Source organism: Calidris pugnax, unplaced genomic scaffold (genome assembly GCF_001431845.1).
Source record: "Calidris pugnax isolate Ruff unplaced genomic scaffold, ASM143184v1 scaffold41, whole genome shotgun sequence".
In the NCBI taxonomy this organism is placed as follows: Eukaryota; Metazoa; Chordata; class Aves; order Charadriiformes; family Scolopacidae; genus Calidris; species Calidris pugnax.
This window is the reverse complement of record NW_015094509.1, coordinates 8,853,737-8,876,326: the sequence shown is the minus strand read 5'-3', so window position 1 is coordinate 8,876,326 and position 22,590 is coordinate 8,853,737. Positions and strand designations below refer to the sequence as shown.

The 22,590-nt window shown below is 40.4% G+C and overlaps 1 protein-coding gene across 7 annotated transcripts in view; it reads right to left on the bottom strand.

Annotated features, from left to right (window-relative positions):
- CPQ (carboxypeptidase Q) overlaps positions 1-22,192 on the bottom strand; it is a 154,632-nt gene extending 132,440 nt beyond the window's left edge. Inside the window, exons 1-3 of one of the 7 annotated variants that reach the window (XM_014965146.1) lie at positions 22,084-22,100; positions 14,036-14,100; positions 128-587 (exon numbers count right to left, since the gene is read on the bottom strand). In XM_014965146.1, the coding sequence (XP_014820632.1) occupies positions 128-554 (427 nt within the window). In that variant the 5' untranslated portion in view covers positions 555-587; positions 14,036-14,100; positions 22,084-22,100. Of the gene's footprint in view, positions 1-127; positions 588-13,911; positions 13,935-14,035; positions 14,101-20,774; positions 20,790-22,083 lie in introns of those variants that run through there. The other 6 variants (XM_014965151.1, XM_014965147.1, XM_014965145.1 and 3 more) reach the window with 6 other exon arrangements.
- Between the last annotated feature and the right edge of the window lie 398 nt (positions 22,193-22,590).

The window sequence follows — 22,590 nt, the reverse complement described above, 5'->3', positions numbered from 1 at the left end:
CTTTTCTTGCAGAACTATTATAGCGGGAAGAAAACTTGTTTGTCCATTGAGAGAAGAAGTTGTTAGAGGTATAATACAGTGTGGTGTTAAAAAGCAAGTGATACTGAATTCCAAAAGCAAAAGTTACCTTCTGGAGGAGTTGCAATGCTGCTCCCGAGCCCCAAAATAGCAATGCTGTGATTCCTTGGTTCCAGCATCATTGCAAACTCTTCTCCTCTCTCCCAGTGTGGTATTTTCACAGGCTCCAGGTGCACATTTTCCAGTCCGTCTTCTTGCAGGGCCCTGAACATATACTTGATGGCTGCATCTAGATTTTTTGAACCGCTGAGTCTAGGTCCTATGGTATCAGCAAAAACTGCTAATCTGTCATAGGACCTGTTCTGAGCTTTTCCATGAACAGCAAAATCAATAATAGCTTTAGCAACATCGCTATAGCCAGCTATCTCATTTTTAATGTCTTCAAATGTTTTTGGGTAACTGTCATCTTTTCTCAAAGACTTCCCAGCATACCGGGGTAATAAATTCATGAAAAATATTAAAAATAAATATTTCATTTTTTCTCTTTTTTCTTGTCCACAGATGGCCTGCTGGAGACAAAAAGAAAAAAAAAATTAAAAAAATAATAGTCATAGAGCTATCAGCAATACTCTTCTTTTGTTATTTGGATTGGAAGACAGACAGACCAAAATAAGAAGAAATGCATTTATCAGGAAAATGCTTTGATCAGAACTGGCAAGAAAGTAGGAGACTAAATTATTGAAAGCAAATGAAAAAGATACTTAAACAACTGGACACAACCTTTGTTGTGGTATTCAGAAACATCCTTGGAATGCTGCATCTCATTAAATAATCACATCCTTCACTAAATCAAAAGCCAGGGCTGCTCCCATCCAGGAGGAGCTTTGCATCTCCTTTCTGTTAGGAGCAGGATTTGCCAGAAGTGCCAAATCAAATGTCTTCACACAAAACATCTGGACATTTCTTAAACCATTCATGAATAAAAGTGCTTCTTAATTTCTATCTTCATAATCAGGAAAGCACTTTCTGTTGCACTAGAAAGATGTCAGAGCAATTTAGACCCAATAAGAAAGTATGAATTTCTTCACTGTATCAATGACTATCAGAGAAACACAATTTCTTATTAACTGGTGTATCTCTTAAGGACCTACTTCAGCAGAACTGTAGAGAGTTGCAGTGCCAGAGATGCTGACCCTGTACTGAATACCAAGAGTTATCTTTGTTAATGCTTTACAGTTTATCCATCCTATCATTAAAAATTTGCAGTTTTACCATATCACAAATTTCCAATCCCATAAAAGCAACAGTTTGTCTATGCTATCACTTGAATTAACAAAAAAAAAATATCTCTGAAATCAATTAGTGTAGTTTCAAAGCTCTTTTATAAGACAGGAAGTATGATTATCCAAACCCAAAATATAAATGTCTTTATTGATATACACAAAAAGAAATGAAATTGTTTTATTGTCCTTTGAATTTAAAACAGGTTGCAATTTGAATGATAAAAATTAGGCCTTTAAACCAGCTCTGCATCTATTATGAGATTTTAAAAAATAGCAATTAGTTACAGCCAAGTGAAGTGACAATTACTACTAGCCCCAAAAGATTTTGATTCAGCACTTTTGCCATTTTCATGGACTTCCCTAGGAATATCAATATTTTTGAAAAATAATGTTATATGACTTAAAAAATAGTAACACTAAAGGCAAATGTTAGCCTCTACTCTATAAAATATGTTTTTCTTGGAAACAATTGTTGTACAAATAGCAAAGGACCAGTTAAATGGCTAATATGGATAAAATATGGGTAAATCAGACCTGCATGACAGAAGTATCACTAAAAACTCCTGCTATTAAGAGTTATACTCTTCATTTTATACTAACTAATCTGAGGAATCAGGGCAATATACTTACCTTTAATTTTGGATCATGATGCTATATACATACAAAGAGCCAGTAAAAAGGTGGGGGGGGAGGGTACAAGTGTGTGTGCCCACATGCAAAACACACACAAAAAAGTCCTCCTTTAATTTCAGACAATTGCACTCTACAGGAGCTTTAAATGAGCATTAATTTTCAGTCATTTTATGGAGTAGGCAAATTTCACAATAACCAAATAGCTTCGTAAACCATAATGCCAGAAGGGAGCAGACTATCTACCTTGTCTGCCTGCCACAGAGCACTGCTGCAGGATATTCCTGAATGAACTCCCAGAAGCCACACAGCAAAGCATCAGTCAAGCCAATTCCCGAGAGAGTAAGGGTGAGGTTACACCAGTTTTGTGCCTCTGTGAGCACAGTTGTATTCGAAGCTTCTGCAAGCTCCATTCTGGATGATCTAAGTGAAGAGATCCCCCTTTCCACTTACGTCTGTTATAATGAACCACAAATTGATGAACTCATTTTCTCAAGATGTTCATTCTGGACCATTTTCCAGCATTTGCTATTTTATTAAAAATAAAAATAAGCCTTTGACATAAGGCTTATTTGTTACCTTATGAAGTATATGAAGTTACCTTAATGTACAGTGAATTCTGATATCACATCTAATACGTATCTTGTCCCATTTCCTCTCCTGTCCTCTCTTAGTTTCAATGTATTTATATTTCTACCTAGAAATCTTGGTCTTTGTAGGTTGCCAGAACTACTCATTTGACTTCCCCTTCCTTGTTCAAGGAACAAGCTGAGATAAACAAGAATCTGGGAAATTCAAATGTAACTTTGGTGGATACAGTTGTCACATCACTTCTGCTTTTTGTCAGATTCTTACTCACTTTATTCTTCCAAAGAAGCTTCACCTTAACAGTGGCAGAGCACACTAGGAAAAGCTGAATTACCACCCTCAGTAAGGAGCCTGGTTGGAACTACAAATGTGAATACTTACCCTTCCTATATGTTACTATAAGAAAGCATATAACTTTAAAGCAGAACTTCTGGAAAGCCAGAAAAACGTGTATCATGCAACCACAGAATGGTTGAAGTTGGAAAGGACCTCTAGAGCTCATTTTGTTCAATCTCCCTGCTCAAGCAGGGCGATCTAGTGCAGGCTGCCCAGGACCATGTCTACATGGCTTTTGAATGTACCCAGGGAGGGAGACTCCGCAATGTCTCTGGGTAACCTGTTCCACCTCAGTCACAACCACTGTAAAAAATGTTTCCTCATGTTCAGATGGAACCTCCTTTTTGTTTCCATGTGTGCCCATTCCCCCTGGTCCTGTCATTGGGCATCACTGAAAAGAGCTTGGCTTCATCCTCTTTGCACCCTCTTTGCTGGCTTCTCTATACCTGTGTAAGGGACATCCTGGATTGTTTATAATGTGCTGTGCCGACCCTCCAGGAGATATTGGGATGGTTAAAGTCCACCATGCACATCAGAGCCTGTGAATGAGAAGCTACTTTTAGCTTTAAAAGTCTCATCTACTTGTTTTTCCTCATCAGGTAGCCTTTAGCAGACAGCCACTACAACGTCATCCATATTGGTCTGCTCTTCAATGCTTATCCATAAGGTCTCAGTTGGCTCATCATCTATCCCCAGGCAGAACTCCAAGCACTTCAGCTGTCTTCTCACAGAGGGCAAGTCCACCTTCTTTTCTTCCCAGTGTGTCTTTCTTAAAGAGCATATATGCATCCATTGCAGCATTCCAGTCATATGAGCTATTCCTCCACATCTCCATGATCCCAACAAGATCATACCCTGCAACTGATCTCCAACTTCTAATATTTATTCTCCATGTTGCATACATTAGTGTAAAGGCACTTAGAAGCACGGATTCATCAATGTAAACAGAAAAGGCAACCCACAACATTTTTGTGAGAGCTGTCTGATCAGCTCCCAAGAATGGGAGATGACCTACAGCAGAGATGGGGGGGGACTCTTTATCAGGGAGTGGAGCAATAGGTCGAGGGATAATGGTTTTAAACTGAAAGAGGGGAGATTTAGATTAGATACCAGAAAGAAATTCTTTCCTGTGAAGGTGGTGAGACACTGGAACAGGTTGCCCAGAGAAGCTGTGGATGCCCCATCCCTGGAAGCGTTCAAGGCCAGGCTGGATGGGGCTTTGAGCAACCTGGTCTGGGGGGAGGGGTCCCTGCCCATGGCAGGAGGGGGTTGGAACTCGATGATCTTTTCCAACCCAAACCATTCTTTGAGTCTACATATTCATAAGATGCCACCTGAAATGCCAGCTGTGCAATGCAGAATTAAGAAACAGAAAGAGTGAAAGGATTAAATCACACTTCCAGGATCCATAAACCACCAGAAGGAGAAAAAAAAACAACAAACAAACAAAAACCAACAAAAAACCAACAAACAATCAACAAACAGCCCCCCAAAAGCAACCACAAAATTTTTTGAGTCACCAAGCCTAGTTTATATGATAACCAGTATAAACTGCCAGCCTTTCATAGGTTTTTATGGGTGTTTTCATAAATAGCAAGTTAAACAATAGCTTTAGCAATATAAGAGTATTAAACTATTCTCTTTTAACTATTCAAATGTCCCCTAAACTTGAGATCAAGGCAGTAACAAATTCTTCACAGCGAAGTGTCACTTTCCCAAACGAACAACCAAAATCATCTGTGATTTCATCTCTGAATGACAAATCTATCACACAGATTTCCTCTCTCTCTGTGAGACAGACAGGGCAAAGGTCTTACACAACCAGGAGCAGAAGACTCGGGTTATCTCAGGACACCGACAGAGAACTGTATAATGCCTTTTCTAGTCTGAGTTACTGTTTATTTGTGGTTATACTACACAGAGGGTATTGGTGTATTTTTATTGCTACGCTCTGTACTTTCCCTGAGTTGCTTCCCTTTGGACCAGTTAATTACATGCTCACAGACATCCTCTGCTACAGACATCAGTAATTTTCTCAGGATGACCATGCTCATTCCCTGATTTTTGCCAAGCTCATCATCCCCAAAGAAGCAAGCAAGATAATCTGATTTCTGCCATAAGACGAATTCTTGCTGAGTGAAGTAAGACAACAACTTTGTACAATTAGTTTCAAAAAACTTAAGGTTTGGGGTTTTATTTGTTTAACCGTTTGCAAAATCTACCAGACAAAGCTGACACATTTACTTGTTAAACAGAAAACACAGGGGATTGTTTAATTAGCATTGGCAACCACAAAGAGCCCCCAGCTACCAACTTCATGCATTTTTTCAATGGAGAAATCAAACCACAGTTATCAAATTTCTCTTAACTAAGAAATGCTTCCCTTGCATTTCCTGGCCTCATTCAAAACCAGCAGCATCCTCACTCCAAAGGCTGCCCCAGCGGAGCTGCATTTAATAGCCATACTTTTTCCAGGAATTTCCCACTGAACACTGAGAAGAGACATGTTTCCGCAGTTTTTGTGGATGTAACATACTCCCACCAAGCACTGTATTTCACTACCTGCCACTGCATTCTAAGAGGAGCAGAACTAAATTCAAAGCCTGGGCAAGGACACAAGAATGGAAACGTAATTTATTGTTCTTTCCTTGAACAGTCCAGCATCATCTGGTCAAAAGCTAGCAGTGTTCAGAAATAATTCTCTGCTAGTTAAAGTAACATCACACTCACTTGGACTGCAATACAGGAATCTGCTAATTCAGGGAAAGAATAGCAGATCTGTTGTACCAGTCTCTACAACACTAAGTTTATCACCCCAGTAAATCATCTGGGAAAAGAGACTACTAATTTTTGCACATATTACTAGTGACACTCGGCAAGTGAACAGTGCCAGCCAAATTTAAAAAACAAAACAAAAAAGAAAATCACAATTGTTTGATGCATTAAATTATTCACTGAATTTCTTTAGTAGAAGTTTAGAGCAAAATGAGAAAGGGGGAAAGCACACTTTCAGGAAGTACAGTCCTTCCTCCCTGCCATATTAATGCATCTCATCCCATGGATCTTTAGTACAATGAACATGATAGCCTTCTAGGACAAAATGACTGACTGGCTTGGTAGATGAGGGGAGAGCAGTGGATGTTGTCTACTTTGACATCAGTAAAGCTTTTGACACTGTCTCCCATAAGATATTCTTAAGGAATCTGATGAAGTACGGGCTGGATGAGCAGACAGTGAGGTGAATTGAAAACTGGCTCAACAGCCAAGCTCAGATGGTTTTGATTATTGGTATGGCATTTAGTTGGCAGCCAGTAACTAGTGGTGTCCCCTAGAAGTCAATACTTGGTCCAATATCCTTCAACATCTTTATTAATGATCTTGATCCTTGACAGAGTGCAGCCTCAACACATTTGCAGATGATATGAATCTAGGAGGAGAGGCTGATGCACATGACGGTTGCGCTGCCACTCAGAATGACTGGAGAAATAAGCAGGTGGGAACCTTATGAAGTGCAACAAGAGGAAATGGAAAGACCTGCATCTGGAGAGGACTAACCCTCATGCACCAAGACAGGCTAGGGGCCAACCAGCTGAAAGGCAGCTTGGCAGAGAAAGATCATGCAGGTCCTGGTGGACCACCTGAGCATGAGTAAGCAATGCAACCTCATGGCAAATACCAACAGCCTGGTGGGCTGCATTAGGAAGAGTGTTGCTAGCAGGTCAAGGGAGGTGATCCTTCCCCTCCGCTCAGCACTGATGAGGCCACACCTGGAGCACTTGTCCATTTCTGGGCTGCCCAGAACAACAGAGACATGGACATATTGGAGAGAGTCCAATGAAGGGCCACAAAAATGATTAACAGACTGGAGTATGTCTCCTATGAGAGAGAGCTGGGTCTGTTCAGCCTGGAGAAAAAATTATAAACCAGTCTCATCAATTGGTTTAAATACCTGATTGGAAGGATGAAGAAGACAGAACCAGGCTCTTTTCAGTGATGCCCACCAACAGAACAAGAAGCAATAGGGACAAATTGAAACACATGAAATTCTGCCTGAAGACAAATACGCACTTTTTTCCTGTGATGGTGGTCAAACACTGGAACACGTCGCCCAGAGAGGTTGTGAAGTGTCCATACTGGGAGATGTGCAAAACCTGACTGGCTACAGGCAACCTGCTGCAACTGACCCTGCTTAAACAAGGGGTTTGGACTAGGTGAGCTCAAAAGATGTCTTCCAACCTAAATCTCCGATTCAGAATATGAAAGGAAGCCATAAACACAAGCTGAAAGGATTAAAAAAAAAAATCAAGGGAGAAAGGTCTCAGGTATGCAGAAGAAAAGGTGAAATTAAAGGTGGGAAGTAAGTCTTTTCCAGCTCCAATAAGTAATGCAGAGTGTCATAAGAAGATATGTTTAATAGCAGCTACTTTAAGGATGATTCCACCTATTGTCTGATTCCTTTGTCCATAGCTAACTACTGCCTTTGATACTTTGAAGATCATTTGGATCTTCACCTTTTATGCCCTTATGTAAAAGAGCTCTAGCACACACATTGTGTAACCAGGCTAACTGGTGTTACCACCATTAGAATCATTACAATTCAAATTATTTAAATGTAATGGGAAAAAAATAAAAGAGATTAAAAAAACCTCTCAGATGAGAACACTGTCTACAGCAATCAGATAACTGAAAGAGGAGCAGAGGGAACAGAAATAGGATAAACAAAGCTAGAGCAATGCTGCTTCTCCAGTGTGGCAAAGTTTTCCCAAAATCCCAACTGAAAATACAGACAAAAGGATACAGAGAGTTCACAAGAGTCACGGTTATGGGAAATGAGGAAAGAAAACAATAAATTGAGGATATTAACCATTTAACTGCTAGAGATCTGCTAAATCTGCAGAGTATCTACCAGTCTCCTAACCATGTACCATTTGATTTTCCTCCAAGGAATGTAGGAAACCTTGAAATCACACAGTGGTTTTGATAACATTAGAATAGACTGCAAAGCCCCAGGGTAACAAACTCACATGCTGCAGAGTGATGTCTGATACATTTAATAGCATCTGAGAGAAAGTTTGTTGTGACAGCTGTGGAGTAGGATGGCTGGAAGGCTAGGTGGACTTGCAAAATGAGGAGTAGATTTCTGCCTAAAAATAAAGTCATAGAGTTCTTCCATCACTTAGAAAGATAAGGGGGGCAGGGTGGGGAAACTTTATGATCTTGAAGAGTGAAGCAGAAAAGCAGACATTCCCCAAAGACTGCTTTTCCAGAATTGTCAAGATTCCTTATCTGGGACAAGGTTTATCAGTTAGAAAATCTTGGCTTTGACTCACAGTCCAAGTTATCATTTAAATTACAAAGTCCTTAAAATGAGCCTTTTTACATCTAAAGCCTAAAGAAAGGAAGAGTACAACATAATATGGATACAGGACTTTGAATAAAATACGAAATCTTATTACATGGACCAAATAGCGTAAAACTCCAGAGGAAACACCAAATCATGAGCTGTTTTACCTTTATTAACTTCAGAAGAACTATCTTGATTTTCTACATCTGAAGGTATGTCCTAAAATCCTTGAAAAGATAAGCGTGACCTGGTAGTGTATGACCATATATGCCCAGGTAGTCATCCTGACTTAATTGGAATAGGCAGTGAAATGTTTAAAGAAGGCTAAATATTAAAACAGAGAGACTCCAAATGTGCCCAGAGACATTGCAGTCATAGCTCCCCATTTGGCAAAAGAAAAAGTTCATACCCGGTTTACACTCTGTATTGGGGAAGTACCACAGCTTAACATAGGAAGCTGTAAAAGGAACAACACTTAACTCTTTCTTCACCTGCAAGCCTCAGAATAGTAACAGGCTACCTTGATACCATCTCGTTCAGGAGCTGCTGCTAAAATGGATGGCAGGAATCCTGAAGAATCACACCATAATCCATGTGCTGCAACAGTGAAACTACAGAAATTATCAGTCTGCTATTTCCCTAAAAAGCAGTGACAGCCAAGACAAAAATTAAGTAAAAAAATAAAATAAAAAACAGTACTACCAAACAATGCCTAGGCCATGTAGCAGTTGATATTATTCTTAATGAGCATTCAAAATACAAACAGTTCTCAAAAGGGAGAACATGATCTTTTCAGAGGCAAAAAACAGGAATTCAGTGGGATTTTTAGATGAGAACTGAATAGAACAGAAATATTCAATGAAAGACAGGCAGTTAGGAAACAATGGCACCAAAATACACAATGTTATTCATATTACAATGAATGCCAAAGTACTTAGCTAATGTCAGCTGATGGCGTTGAAAGGCAACTGGAAGGGCAGGGCAAGATAGATGATTTTGGACAGTTAAATCAATGCATAACAGAATAGGGCTACAGTTATAGTATCTGGTGCTCGCCAGGTGAAGCTCACGCTCAACTTTGGTGACACTTCCTTCAAGTCCATAAATATTGCTCTAGTCTAAAAAACAAGCCAAGCTGTCTCTAGACATAGAAAGACAAAAATCAAATATGAAAATTTATATATGAAAAAAATATATTCACACACACCCATTCTGAGACAAAACGTTAGTGGCTTCTTACTAATTTAAGGAACCTGTCTTGATTGTAAAACCCTTGGGAGAGACACACATATCTTTTCATTAAATTAATACAGAAGTAAGACATAAACTCTTCAGAACCATATATTGTTCTTTCAGTCTTTTCTGCAGGAGAAAAGCACCTCCTTTTTATTTAGGCAATATAACCATAGAAATCTTCTCTTACAATCACTTCTGTATTTTCTTATATGAGGAGATGAATTAAGCTATGGAAAAGAATGAGGTGCCCAAGAGAGAGAAACAAGAAGTCCCAGATTAAGAGGTACCAAAGACAAGAATTGCCACTTAAACATCTGTCACCCAAAATTATAAACCAAATTTCTTTTTGACAATATGTTCAACAAGACATCTTATATCCTGTACTTACAGTTACATTATTTCTGCAATTCAGAGTCTAGCAGATTGCGTCCAGCCAAAGGATGAAGCCTATCTTCATACCAAGTTCAATCCTAACACAGAAGGTATGAGTTATGAGCAAATGATCAATCCATCACTGTGGATAGCAAAAGCTGATGGATGGACACTGTAACAGGAGCAAACCAAGTTTCATTAACAACAGTCAGTGCATGGCTGTTACTGTCCCACGTTGGTCTGCCACCCCTATGAAAGCTGAAAGCCATCAAAATGCCAAGTATCTGGCACTCCCAAGCACTCCTTGGTGCTCCTCCAAGCAGAAGGCTGTTCAGTCCTACAGAACATACGTATGCTTTATGTTTCTCCAGATTCTGGCCAGAAAATACAAATACTTTGTCTCCTTCCAGCAATTAAATCTCAGTTTCAAAGGTGACTATACACTACTAAGGGTTGGGATATTTGCCAAAATGAACCACCAAAATAAGTAACCTTAGTTACAATGATGTAATGGAGTGCAGCAGGCCAAGTTTTCTGATGAAGTGACCTGTCCGGTCCTAACAAAATTATGCCAGATAATCTCACCTACATACATCATATACCACTCTAGAGTTATAAACTCTTAAGTTAAATTCTTAGCGTTCCCATACACAACAAGAAAAATATTCCTCTGTGAACACAGCTACAAAGCATTTTTTGCTTTGTATATGGAAGAAAATTTTCATTTTAAGTCAACTAGTTCAAAGAAAAGTTATGCACATTATTAAAAGCTTCAAAGAAAAAGACCAAAAAAGGCAAGTTTCAAAAGTATCCAACTATTTTAGCTATTTTACTCTATATACCTATAATCTCATTTTACAGACTGTAAGTAGCAATCGCAATTTCAAATTAGGTCAATAGTTATTCAGCATTGCTGAATACGATGAGATACTTAATAATAATAATAAATTAATTTTCCAGATTAAAATAACTCTATTTTTTCTGCATATCTTTTTTATTTGTTAGTTTTTCCTCATAGACTTTCCCTACAGTCACAAGAAAAGGTATGCTCCTCATACAGCTATAGACTTGGTTTTGTGAAGCTTAGAAATCTGGTGAACATATTGGTAGACATGTTAAGAAAACTGATACTCTAGTCTTTTTCCTCCTTACTGTAAGATATGCCCAGCGAGCCTTCCCTTCAGCAACAAAAGATGAATTTGCAAATACAAGTACATGAAAAAGGCATGACACCAATAATTTCTCATTACAATTGACAGAAAAATTATTTTTATGATGCACACATTTCTTTACTTATATTAAGGGCGGGAAAGGATATTAATTTCAATGAGATATGTTATGAAGTATGTCATTTATGATATCATCATGTTCACTAGGGGATAATACTGGTACTCAAATACCAAACTGTATTCCAACATGTCAACATCAGAAATATATTGCTACAGCTCAGTGGCAATATAAAATTGGGACTACAATCCCACCACAGACTGCACTGCAATGTACAAACAAAAGCAAGCTTAAAAAGTTTAAATGTAAAGAACCAAGGCAAAGAACAGACTGTAAACAAGATACATACACTTAAGTAGCTTGATAGAAAACTGGGGTTTAGCTAATTTTGAGTAATCCATCAACAAAACCAGACCTCTTTCTGAAGTTAAGGAAAGCTCCAACACCATTTCTTCATCAAGGCTACTCCCCAGCACAGCACACATTAGGTCATAGAGCACTACAGCTACCATGCATAAGGCTTGCATGTAGCTTCTAATCACCTTTTACTGCCTTTTAAGAGACAAAAAATAATAATTCAATTTTATTTTGCTACTGCAAGAAAAAAGAAGTTGCTTATGACAGAAGACAGTATTAATAACATTTTTTTTATTTCAAGTGGCATTCAACAGTCCCAGTTAAAATCATGGTCCACAGTGCTACTCACTGCAGAAATCCACTGGGACAAGTGCACCACTAGGGCCTTACACCTACAGACAGACAAAATCAACAAACAATTGGAAGAGGAGGGACCCAGAAGTGACAGCTCCACATTTCCATTAGCATCTCCACTCAAACCCTTTCTCCTGCAACTACCAAGAGGAGCTGATCAAAAGCTTGCTGCAGTGAAGCAAATGATTATTACAAAAAGTTAACTGAAAATCAAAGTGGGGAAAAAAACCCCAAACAACAAAACAAAGAACATACCAAAAAATAAACACGCCAATTATATAGAGAGGACAGTGACAAATGTTGACACCAGTGTGTCTGGGTAAAATTCCTATTTTTCTGAGCCACGCAATTCTACTCCAAAAGCGAATGTTTAAAGATGATGTAAACAATTCTTCTATCTGGTATGCTGGTAGTAAATATCTGAAAATGCCTATTCTTAATTTATTTTTGTTGACATACTAACACACCTGGCATGTTTCTGTCCAGAATTCTCAGGCAGTGACTCCAAAGATCCACCATGCAGCAGGTGAGCTAGGAGATAGGTTACACTGAGCTGCAATAGGTTAGCAAGCCTTAAATAAGGTTTAGAAAACCAACAACTTTCTGCATAGGCAAAATTTGAACATGGAAAAACACATACAGGGAAGCCCAGATGTATGCATTTTTCATGTTAAAGCACCTCAGTGCAAAATTTAAAGTTCATTTTGAATATTTAGTTTGCAAACATACACCCTGCTACTATCAGCTACAGTATTTTTGGGGTCTTTTGTTTCTTAAGGGGAAAGAGAGGCGCACACTGCTCAGAATCAAGGAATTACTGACACCTGAATGAACACCAATTTCTTAGTACCTTTTGATGAATTACCATTCTAAGCAGATGGCTGAAACAGAAGAAACTTCTCCCTGAAGCAGCCAGAAAGTGACAGCATAAACCTAAGCAGTATCAAGACACTAAAGCACCTTCCAGAGGACTGTGGGTTTTTTGCAATATCAGTATCACAGAAGTATCACCAGGAAAAGTAGCTGTATTAGCAATTTGTATGTTAAAATCCCATTCATATGCTCAAATTAAAATACTTAATTGAGTGCAGAAACATTGGACTAATAGTATCACATATTAAAAACCATTTTCTATTTAGTAAGATCCTTACACAGTGAATTATCTATATAGTTAAATACGCCTACAACGTAGTTTTCAGGTTTAGGAGTATTAGCCACTGCCCTTGATCTTCAAGAGACCTGAAGCCAACAGTTTCCAGAAAATATTTTTTTTTTATTATTTTTCATCAGGGAAAGTCTTTAGAAAAAGATCAAAAGATACTATACCATACTGTACTATATTTTAGATAATGTTGTTAATACAGATAACTGTCCAAGCAAAAATAAATGCCTTATACTTGCACAGATATATTTTCAGAGATACCACAGAGCATATATGCACAAATACCAACAGCAGCTTCACAATAAATGAAAAAAGTACCACTGCTAAAACATATTCAGAAGCTACACTGGAGACATCTTTCCAAAAGGGCAACAAATATTTGTGAGAAGGAAGGTAGTTTAATGAACTATGAAACTCCCTTTTCTCAACACAATTATTGTTTGAATCTCATGGTATAAGAAAAACAAATGGAGGTCCATCCTTTAAAATCCTCACAGGTCCTTTGCTCTAGCTGCCAAACTATCTCTGGTACCATTTGTTTGATCCAGATGCTTAATAGGATCTTGAATGTGACAATACAAAAGCTGATAACTGTACTTGAGTGTCACGTTAAGGGAAGATACTGACCTTGGCAAACAGAAGCTGACTAGGTGTACATACATGTCATCTTCTGGCACACATCCTACTGCATCTGGCACACATTTTACAGCATCTGCAACACTATTCGAGACAGAATGGGATCAACCCTCTCTCTGCAAATATTATGGTAAGACATCTCCCTGTCTTTGCACTGACATCATTCTGACGCTGTACCTGACCAGTAGTACTCAGAGATTAAATTATGTCAAGTACAGGAGAAAAAAAACAAAACCAAATCACAGCCAAAAGTTTCCTCCTAGATCTTAAAACATTTTTGCACAGTTCAGACTGGCATAAGGCAAAGCTGCCAGCTCCCAAGCTCTGGAGAAGTGTTTGCACTGGCCATCTGTGAGAAAACAGCTCACCACTGCTGCCACGAACACACGGTGCCCAGGTGAGTGACTGCACCCCAACTCAGGAAGCCCCCAGGAACTTCAACCAAGCAGAGCCCAAAGAGGCTATGGCTCCATTTCCAGTCCTTCTGCTCACCCTGTCCTTCTGCTATTGCAGGTCACAGCCACCAGCTCCTTCTGGGCCTGCTGGAGGAGTTATGCCTGGAACACAATAAGAAGTGAAGCTATTTAGACACTCTTTAAATTGCCATTTAGATACAGTGTTATCAAACTGAGCAGGGACCCCAGGTATTAGGACACCTCTGGCTTTTATCCCACCTGTTAAATAGCCCCCTGCAAGCACAGCTTTGGGAAACTTGCCTTTAAGTGTTCCTAGTCACAAGACCAATCATTGAGGAGACAAAAGCTTCCAGAATCAACCCACTTAGAGCACTTTACTTTGATTTAGCTATAAATGGTGATTTTCAAAACCACGCATTTGCGCTGTCATAATTGCATAAAATTCAGAGGGCTTTATCCACAGCATGAGTAGAAAGACTATTCAACATTTGGGTGTCTGGTGTTACTAGTATGAGGAGAAAATAGAACCTCTGCCTCCTCCACTGAATCCAGATGTTGCAAACATCAGTCTCAGAACTAAAATGCATTGTATTGGAGGATTGCTTACACTTGGTTTTGATTTTATGACATACATCAGCTTGAAAGCAGGGATGACTGGTGACGTAGAGTCCTCAGAGTTACAACTGCTCCTTCACTCAGAAGCAGCCAAAAAAAGCCATCTTTGACTTCTCAATGAAGTACTGCTCCTTTCAGGACAACGGTCTCACCACACGTGCCCACACTTTTATGATTTTCACGTTAGAGTCACTCCTCAGGAAGCTCTTCTTTGAAACCATTCAAAAGTCAGGCCGGGACATAAACAGTGCTTTGGGCAATGAATTGCATATCAGTTCTGCTCCCTGGTGACAGTGACTTCCCAGTTATCCATTGGCAACACTAATCCTACACCCCTGATTCCACGTATGCCAACAAGCCCTACTTGTTGAGTACAAAGTACTTGGATGTAAACACCTGGAGAGCAGGCAAGGTCATCAAGAATAAGTTTACTATCTCATTGAATTCCTAGATTAAGGCTTTTTCTACAGCAAAGTTACCTTCTGCTCTCAGAAGAGCAGCTGCCCTTGCACAGTTGCAGCCATGCTGTTACCTACAACAGCTGAAAACGTTTTCTAGGAAAAAAGCTAGTACTAGCTGACTTCCATCCTTCCTATGCCGCTTGTCTGTAGGGACAGGAGATGTTACCCAGCACATTTCATTTTGATAATTCTGGGAGGATGCATTAGACAGATGCCTACTGTAGTTATTATTATTTATCCAGTGTGCATCTGTTTTTTTATATACAGTTCACATACTGATAAGCTCCAAATAGTTGTTTTTATATGACATTCTTCAAAGGAACTTTCCCATGCTCCCATTCCTGTTTGCGTGCTGCTCAACCGGGCCGTGTGTTCTCGATTTTTCAGAATGCAGCCATCTGAATACATTTAATTCTAATACCAACACACTGAGAACAGAAGCAATGGAGAAGAGCCATATCTTCCAATATTACAACGAGGAAAAGCCAAAGGAAATAAAACAGCATGTGAAAGGGAAGAAAAAAATTAGAAAATGTGACTATTAGTCCCCCAAAACATAACTGCTCTGACTTTGGTAAATCCTCAACAACTGCCAACAAGTGATGGTGGTACCGACAAGAGTGTGCTGTGTAAATGCAACGATGAGACAGCTGAGGGGGCTGCACCCTACTCACAAGAAAATAGCACTGATTTAAAAAAGAAAAAAACAACAATGAGCATACATACATTAGTTACACTTCATAGACATGCCCCATCCCTGGAGGTGTTCAAGACCTGGTTGGATAAGGCTTTGAGCAATCTAGTCTAGTGGGAGGTGTCCCTTCCAACTCTAACCATTCTATGATATCATACAGTTTTTAATTGCTGGGTTCATCTCCTGACTTAACATCCCAGTCAGCAAAACAGGATTCAGTTTGTACGTTTTTTTTTTTTAATGCTTCCACTTTAAATAAAACATTATAATAAAATAATAATAATAATAATAATAATAATAAATGCCACATGATCCGAGTCAAAAAAACACCGGATATGTCACTATTGATAATGATAGCTCCTCAAATAAAGCTTAAAACATGCATGGCTTCTTTCAGCCTAAAAGCTTAAACCATAAAGCAATTTTCACAAATCTGTTTCACAAATAACATCAGATGGGAGAATGTGATGTGGGGAAAAAAAATAAAATCATTTCTAGCTATGCCAAAATTCCTATATTTGAGAAAGCATAAAGTCTTGCTTGCTTACGAGCACGAAGTAACTCATGCTGTTGTGTCGAAAGGATTATTTTTACTCAAAACCAATATTCTGGGGCCAAAAAAACAGACCTACTTTGAGCAATAAGAGGACTGCTAACACAAGTACCCCTTAGCACTGGGAAATACCTTTTCCTCTAGGGAAAAAGCCTTGCAAATGAGTTTTCAGCTCACCTACTGCCAGATGTAAACACAGAAAGATAATCATGCTACTCTGACCACCTCTTTTTCCAATGAAATAAAGCAGTCATTGTCCCAGTCAAAATTTCGATGTAAGGCTACAGACACTGTTGACATGTTGTCACCTGCTATAAACACTGAAAACTTAAGTTGTTCTCTCCAAGTTTCTTCCAGTTTGACCGCTTTCTCCTCTGTCATCACCAGGTTCGCCAGAACAATCCAAAAATCAGACAACTACCAAAAAGCCCTGCATGATCCACCTGCATTGGATATGCTGGGTCTGGCTATGTCAGGTCTTTTTAACAATCACAGCCGTAGCATACACCAGATAGCATTGCAAAGCAAGATGTATCTGCTGACGGGCGGCATCAGTTGCTGGAAACAAGCACATCTGTCCTCGTTCTGTTACTCTTTGAAGGGCAGCCAGAGAGATATTCCTGCTCAGTATCACCCTTTCAGCAAGGTTTCCATTCAGCTGTAAAAGGTAAGTCCAAAATGAAGCATGAATGGCAAACATTAGCTGCAGCAGCAATGTACATTAAAATCAGGGTAGGTGTATTTTACCAGTCACTGGTCTGGGCAGCAGAAGATTTGGATCAATTGTGGCTTAAGTCTATCTAGTTCCCAGATGCGGTGGCTCTGCTCTCCAAAATTCCACTCACTTGCACCAGAACCTCATCCATATGGTCAGGCAGCAAGTTGGTTCTGGGAAAAACATTTATTCTTTGTTTGCAGAAATTAATCATGAATATTAGCACCAGTAGGTTACTGCCAAAGGGAAAGCAGGGAGGTACTACTCGAAGGAAGACTGGACTGTGGCAGTTCCTGCAGCTTGAAGAGCAGACAGCTCTGCTCTTTCTACCACCTCTGCTACCTGGGTAAGAACCTCTGGCCAAGGGACAGAAGAGTGTCTGGGGTGGAAACCTCTGCAGCAGCTGCAGGTAAATTACACAAGAGAAGTAACTCAGAGCCTACACAGAATTTTCCACGCCTATTCCTGAAACTTTTTTGCTTCTGAAAACCCCCTGGACATTCCTTACCCAACAGCTATTTCAAGACAACCAAACTGAACAAGTAATTAAAGTCAAGTTGACTTTGTTTTTCTTCTAGGGTACCTCTTAGTGCATCACTGAGGTAGACATTTTCTGCTCTGTGTATTTTTCAGCAGCACTGAATACATTACCTGAGATCAGTAATGTACTTTTCTGCCTTATCTAGTTATCAGAAGAGAAAATATTAGTCGCCCGTTGCAGTATACGATCAATCTTAAAGAAATTAGTAACTTACAATTCCTTTTGCTTCCAAAGCAATAAAGAATTTCATTAAACTAAAACTCTGAGAAGTGTTTTTGCAGTCTGTCACGGAAGAGCACTCATGTTTTGTATGGGAGAACATGACCAGAGAGAGCACTAGGAGGTGAGCCCTGTGATTTGGAACAGTAAAAATCAACAAGATCAGAAACGCTAATCTCAAAACCTGTGGAGAGCAGAAGGGGAAACCATTACAGATAAATCAAATTTATGCTTTGGTCTTCAAAAGTTACAGATAAAAAAGTGGATGCTTTCCCAACGGAGGCTATTGGCTCAGATCTCATTTTAAGGCCTCAAAAAGCACATTTCTTTCTCAAATGCCTATCAGCACATGCATAATATTACATAAGCCCCTTTTGTGGGGCTACTTGAAACACAAAATTACTTTTGACTCACTTGTCTTATGTAAATTTACAGTGAAGTGCCTCCTCTGAAAAAATAACAAAAATTAAAGACACAGGATATCAATATACATGTAGCAGATGAAAGCTAGAAAAATTGGGGGAGGGAAGAAGAGTGATCTCATTCCCTTTCACACTGAGTGTTCTAGCAGGAAATGTACTACCGCTACATTTGAGTAAAAGATCAGACACCATAACCAGCAACTGGAGAAAAAAAAAGAAACCAACAAAAAACACACAAGAAACCACACATATACTTAAAACCAGAACTTTCTCACATCAGGCTTCAAAAGGGTGACAACAATGCTCAGTTGCACAAGATGGGGGGAGGCGGTATGTGTCACACAGCAGGTTTGGGCAAACCCTGAGCTGGTGCAAACTGTCAGTGTTAAACCGAATGCAGGATGGTCACTCAGGCAAACTTAAGATATTTCCTATGATGTAAGAAATGTCTACGATAATTGACCCAAGATTAACCTCATCTCACTATAACATAAAGAACATTGATTTAAAATTTATCTTAGACAATTAAGAACTGAGATAAATTTGACTGGAATTTTTCTTTACTAAAACTGCATTAGTATCTTTGAAAATCAATTTTTAAGATCGCAGGTCATTTACCATACTTCTGATTGCAATGGGTAGCAGAGAGATACATTTTGCCAAAATATATAAACAACTACTTTGAGATGTATTTGAATCTGTATGTCTGTTCATTAGATACTTCTACTGAATCCCTCTTTGGCAACAACAGCACCAAAGGGATTTTCACATTTTGCTTTCACACCCACTGTGGAAAAAATTCAAACACATCTATGTTAATTAGATTTAAAAGACTCTGAAATAAAATATTACTCTTATTAATACCAGGACACACACAAAAAAAGAATCCAGTAACACACCCCTCCAGTAGCCAGATAGATAGAAAGACAGACAGACAACCCCACCACCACCATTGGTCCATTCTCTGTCCCAAAAAAAGAAATCAAGCCTCTTGAAAGATCAAGGCACTCAAAGTATTGTTTTTAAAACTACAGTTTAACAAGGTTAACATTTTTCTCAAGCTGACATACAATTTTTTCTTCTATCGTAAAACTAAAACAAAAAAAGAGCAGAGCATTCTCCACAGATTCTGCCAGAAATACTGACTTAATCAAGTAATTGGCATTTAGGAGATTAAGAATCAGACCTAAAAATTCACTGTCACCATTGCAGTGAAAATGCAAGTGACTGCGGGTCAACTGAAAAAGGAACTTACATTTATTTCAGTACTTTGAGATTATTGCAGACATTTGGTAACAAAAACGTGAAAGATTACTGCAATGCAGTTTTTGACAGATAATATTTCCTGTCGAGACAGAACAGAAAGAACTGTAGAGCTTCAAGATTGTAATCGTTTCGTACATTTCTACGCACAAAGTACTTTTTTAAGCAAAATATTTCACCCCTGCAGCTGCTATCTCTTAGATGTTCTGCCATCCTTCATCTTCATCCTCCCACAACTGGAAAGGAAGGAAGAAATGACAAGACAAAGTTTTCAATCTTAAAATAAAAAAGTTTTATACGCTATAGCAGGAACAGATAAAAGAATCCCATGTGCATTATGAGTTTGTGCAATTATATCAACAATAAGAGACTGTGTAAGTTGCTTCCTTTCCCAATTTGGCTTTAAAGACATGCAGGCATTTGCAAAACTGTGTTATAAAACAAATAAGAATGTATATGAGCTTTTACTGACAGATGTCTCCCAACAGGGGTCAATGCCAGGTTGTTCTTCCCCAGCCCAGATTTGCAATCTGTTCTTATCTGATTGAGTATCTTATTGTTCTGCTGTTCAAAAGAATTATATATATTTCAAACACCAAGAAACAAGATTGGGGAAGACAAAGGCTTAGTATGAAGCTCTAAAGCTGCAGTGGCTCTGATCCAAGTTTATCTGCACCGATTCATCTGAAAGATTGAAGTTTGGGTAAAGTAAAACAGATTGCAAGGCACAACTGATAGACACTATCCAAGACAGAGTGGATATGTCTAAAGAAATGAGTCAAAATTTACGAGGAAACAAGGGATGTAAGAACTCTCACAGATATGGCAGGCTTTGCAGGGTTTCTTTGGGGAAAGAAGCATGTGAGGCTGTATTCAAAATAATAATCTAACAGAGGGAGCACCAGACAAGACTGGAAGGTGATTTTAAGGAGCGATAGCAGGTAAGCATGAGAAAGACTTTTAATAAAAGCTTTCATTCATGCAAAAAAAATAACCTGCACAAAATAAAGGCCAACTTTTGTCACCCTGGCTTACAAGAATTTCTCAAGCTAAAACAGAGAGATACATTCTAGATAGATGTAGATGTAAGCAGTCTTCCATTCTCATACAGGGAATCTATTCTACTGATTTACCAAGTTCTACTGTTCTACTGCTTTAAAAGGAGAAACACCCACATGCTCCCCTTTCATTGACAGATTACAACACTCTTACATTCTTTTGATACAATAGGGCAAGCAGATGTGGAACAATTTTCAGAGATAGTAAAAAATTAATCCAATTATGAACAGAGTGAAAACCACAGACAGCAAAGTTTTGAAAATTAAGGCTTACAAAAGATGAAATCAGGATTTCAGGTGTTGCATGTGTATGGTGCTCTCTGAGCTGGTGCTCTGAGTGCTCATGCAGCACTTGGGAAAGTCAGGTCCCAAAAATTCCACATTCTGAAGGAAGAAACAAGTAATCAACAAGCAAATAGATGCTTGTAGTCTGAATTTTCTATTCAGTAGTTCTGAGCAGACTTGTGACTTGTCAGACACAACCACTAGATTCAAAAGGCTCCTCTTTATCTAACGCTTCCTTCGTAAAATCTGATCCAGCTTGCAGAACTTACATTTTTCTGGTGTTTTTTCATCTCAATTTTCTCTCCCTCATATATATTTTAGTACTTCTATAAAATATGTATATGCATATACACATATGTAAAAATTGTATATATAAAAATGCCCCTCTTCTTACGTACTTTTCCCTTTTGCATCAATTTGAAAGCGATAGTCTTTAAAGTCCCGTCAAAACAAACCTAATGGGTACCAGTTACTAGAATTTCCCACTCAGAAGCACTAAACCACTTTACGTGCTGGGACCTCTTCACACTATGCAGCGTGCTGCGAGAACATGAAACTGACCATCTAAGGTACCCATGTGATATTTATGGGTTTTACCCCTTCGTAAGTTTCCGCCAGTGTCTGCTGACAGCTCAGGGGGTTTCAAGCAGGCAGTGGAGCTCCTCATCCAACACCGGCCACGCATCCCCCAAGAACGTGCCCAACAGCCTGCTACAACTTCGGGTCAATATTTGCTTTTAAATTGAGAGGAATGAGTAAGTAAGCTGGTGTTTCTTGCCACGCCATCAAGCACCCGTGTCCCTGAAGGCCGGCCAACTTCTAGAGCAGAGCAGGCAGAGGGGTGTGAGGTGGGCCCAGCGCCCCAATGCCAGGCCCGGGGGGCTCCATCCCACCCAGCCTCGGCAGGGATGGCCCGGCAGCACCGAGGCCGTGGCCCAGAGCCCGAAAGGCCCCGTTTCGGGGGTGAGGGAACCCCCAGCACATGTCGGCAGGGCCTGGAAGCAAGGTCTCGGTAAGAGGAGGAGACGGGGCTGGAGCAGTGAGAGGAGGAGACGGGGCCGGAGCGGGCCGGTGATGGCAGCCTGCCTGCCCCTTCCTGCCCCCAGCCAGGCGGTGGGGCCGGAACCGGGTCCCCCCCCCAGCAAAGCGAGAAGCGCAGCCCCTCCGGGAGAGCGCTGCGACCCGGCGGAGCGAGCGCTCCCCGCGCGGTGGCCCCTGGCCCGCTGTGAGGAGGAGGAGGAAGAGGAGAAGGAGGAAGAGGAGGAGGATGAGCGAGGGGGAGCAGAGCAAACACGCACCTTCCCCCTGCGGAGCGGGCCGCGGCGGCGCCAGCACGGCCCCCGCCTCCGCCCGGCCGGGGAGGAGCCGCCGCGGGGGCGGGGGAGACGGGACGCCGCCCGGGCCCGGGCCGGTGCCGGTTGCGCCTCAGGCTGCTTGAAGCCGCCTCAGGGCACGGCCCGGCGCTGCGGGTGAGGCCGAGCGTTATCCCCTCTCTGCCCGGCGGGTTGGGTCGCCTCACAAGCCCCTCTTGAGGCGGAGGAGGCCTCCAAGCTCCCATCCACCCTTCATCCCCAGCCCTTCCTGGGGAGAGACTCCCCTCAAGGTGAGGGGGCTGGCGGCCACACGGGGTGTTAGCGGTGCGAGGGCTTACAGCAAGCGGCCAAAACCCAAGGAGGCTTCCCCTCAGCCTTGCGGGGTGACAGCGGCCTTCTCCCCGGGTGCTTCAGAGGAGGGCGGTGCCATGTTAGCCCCTGATGGCTCCCAGCTGGTGGAGAGCCCTCACTAGCCGAGCTAAGGCCACCTCT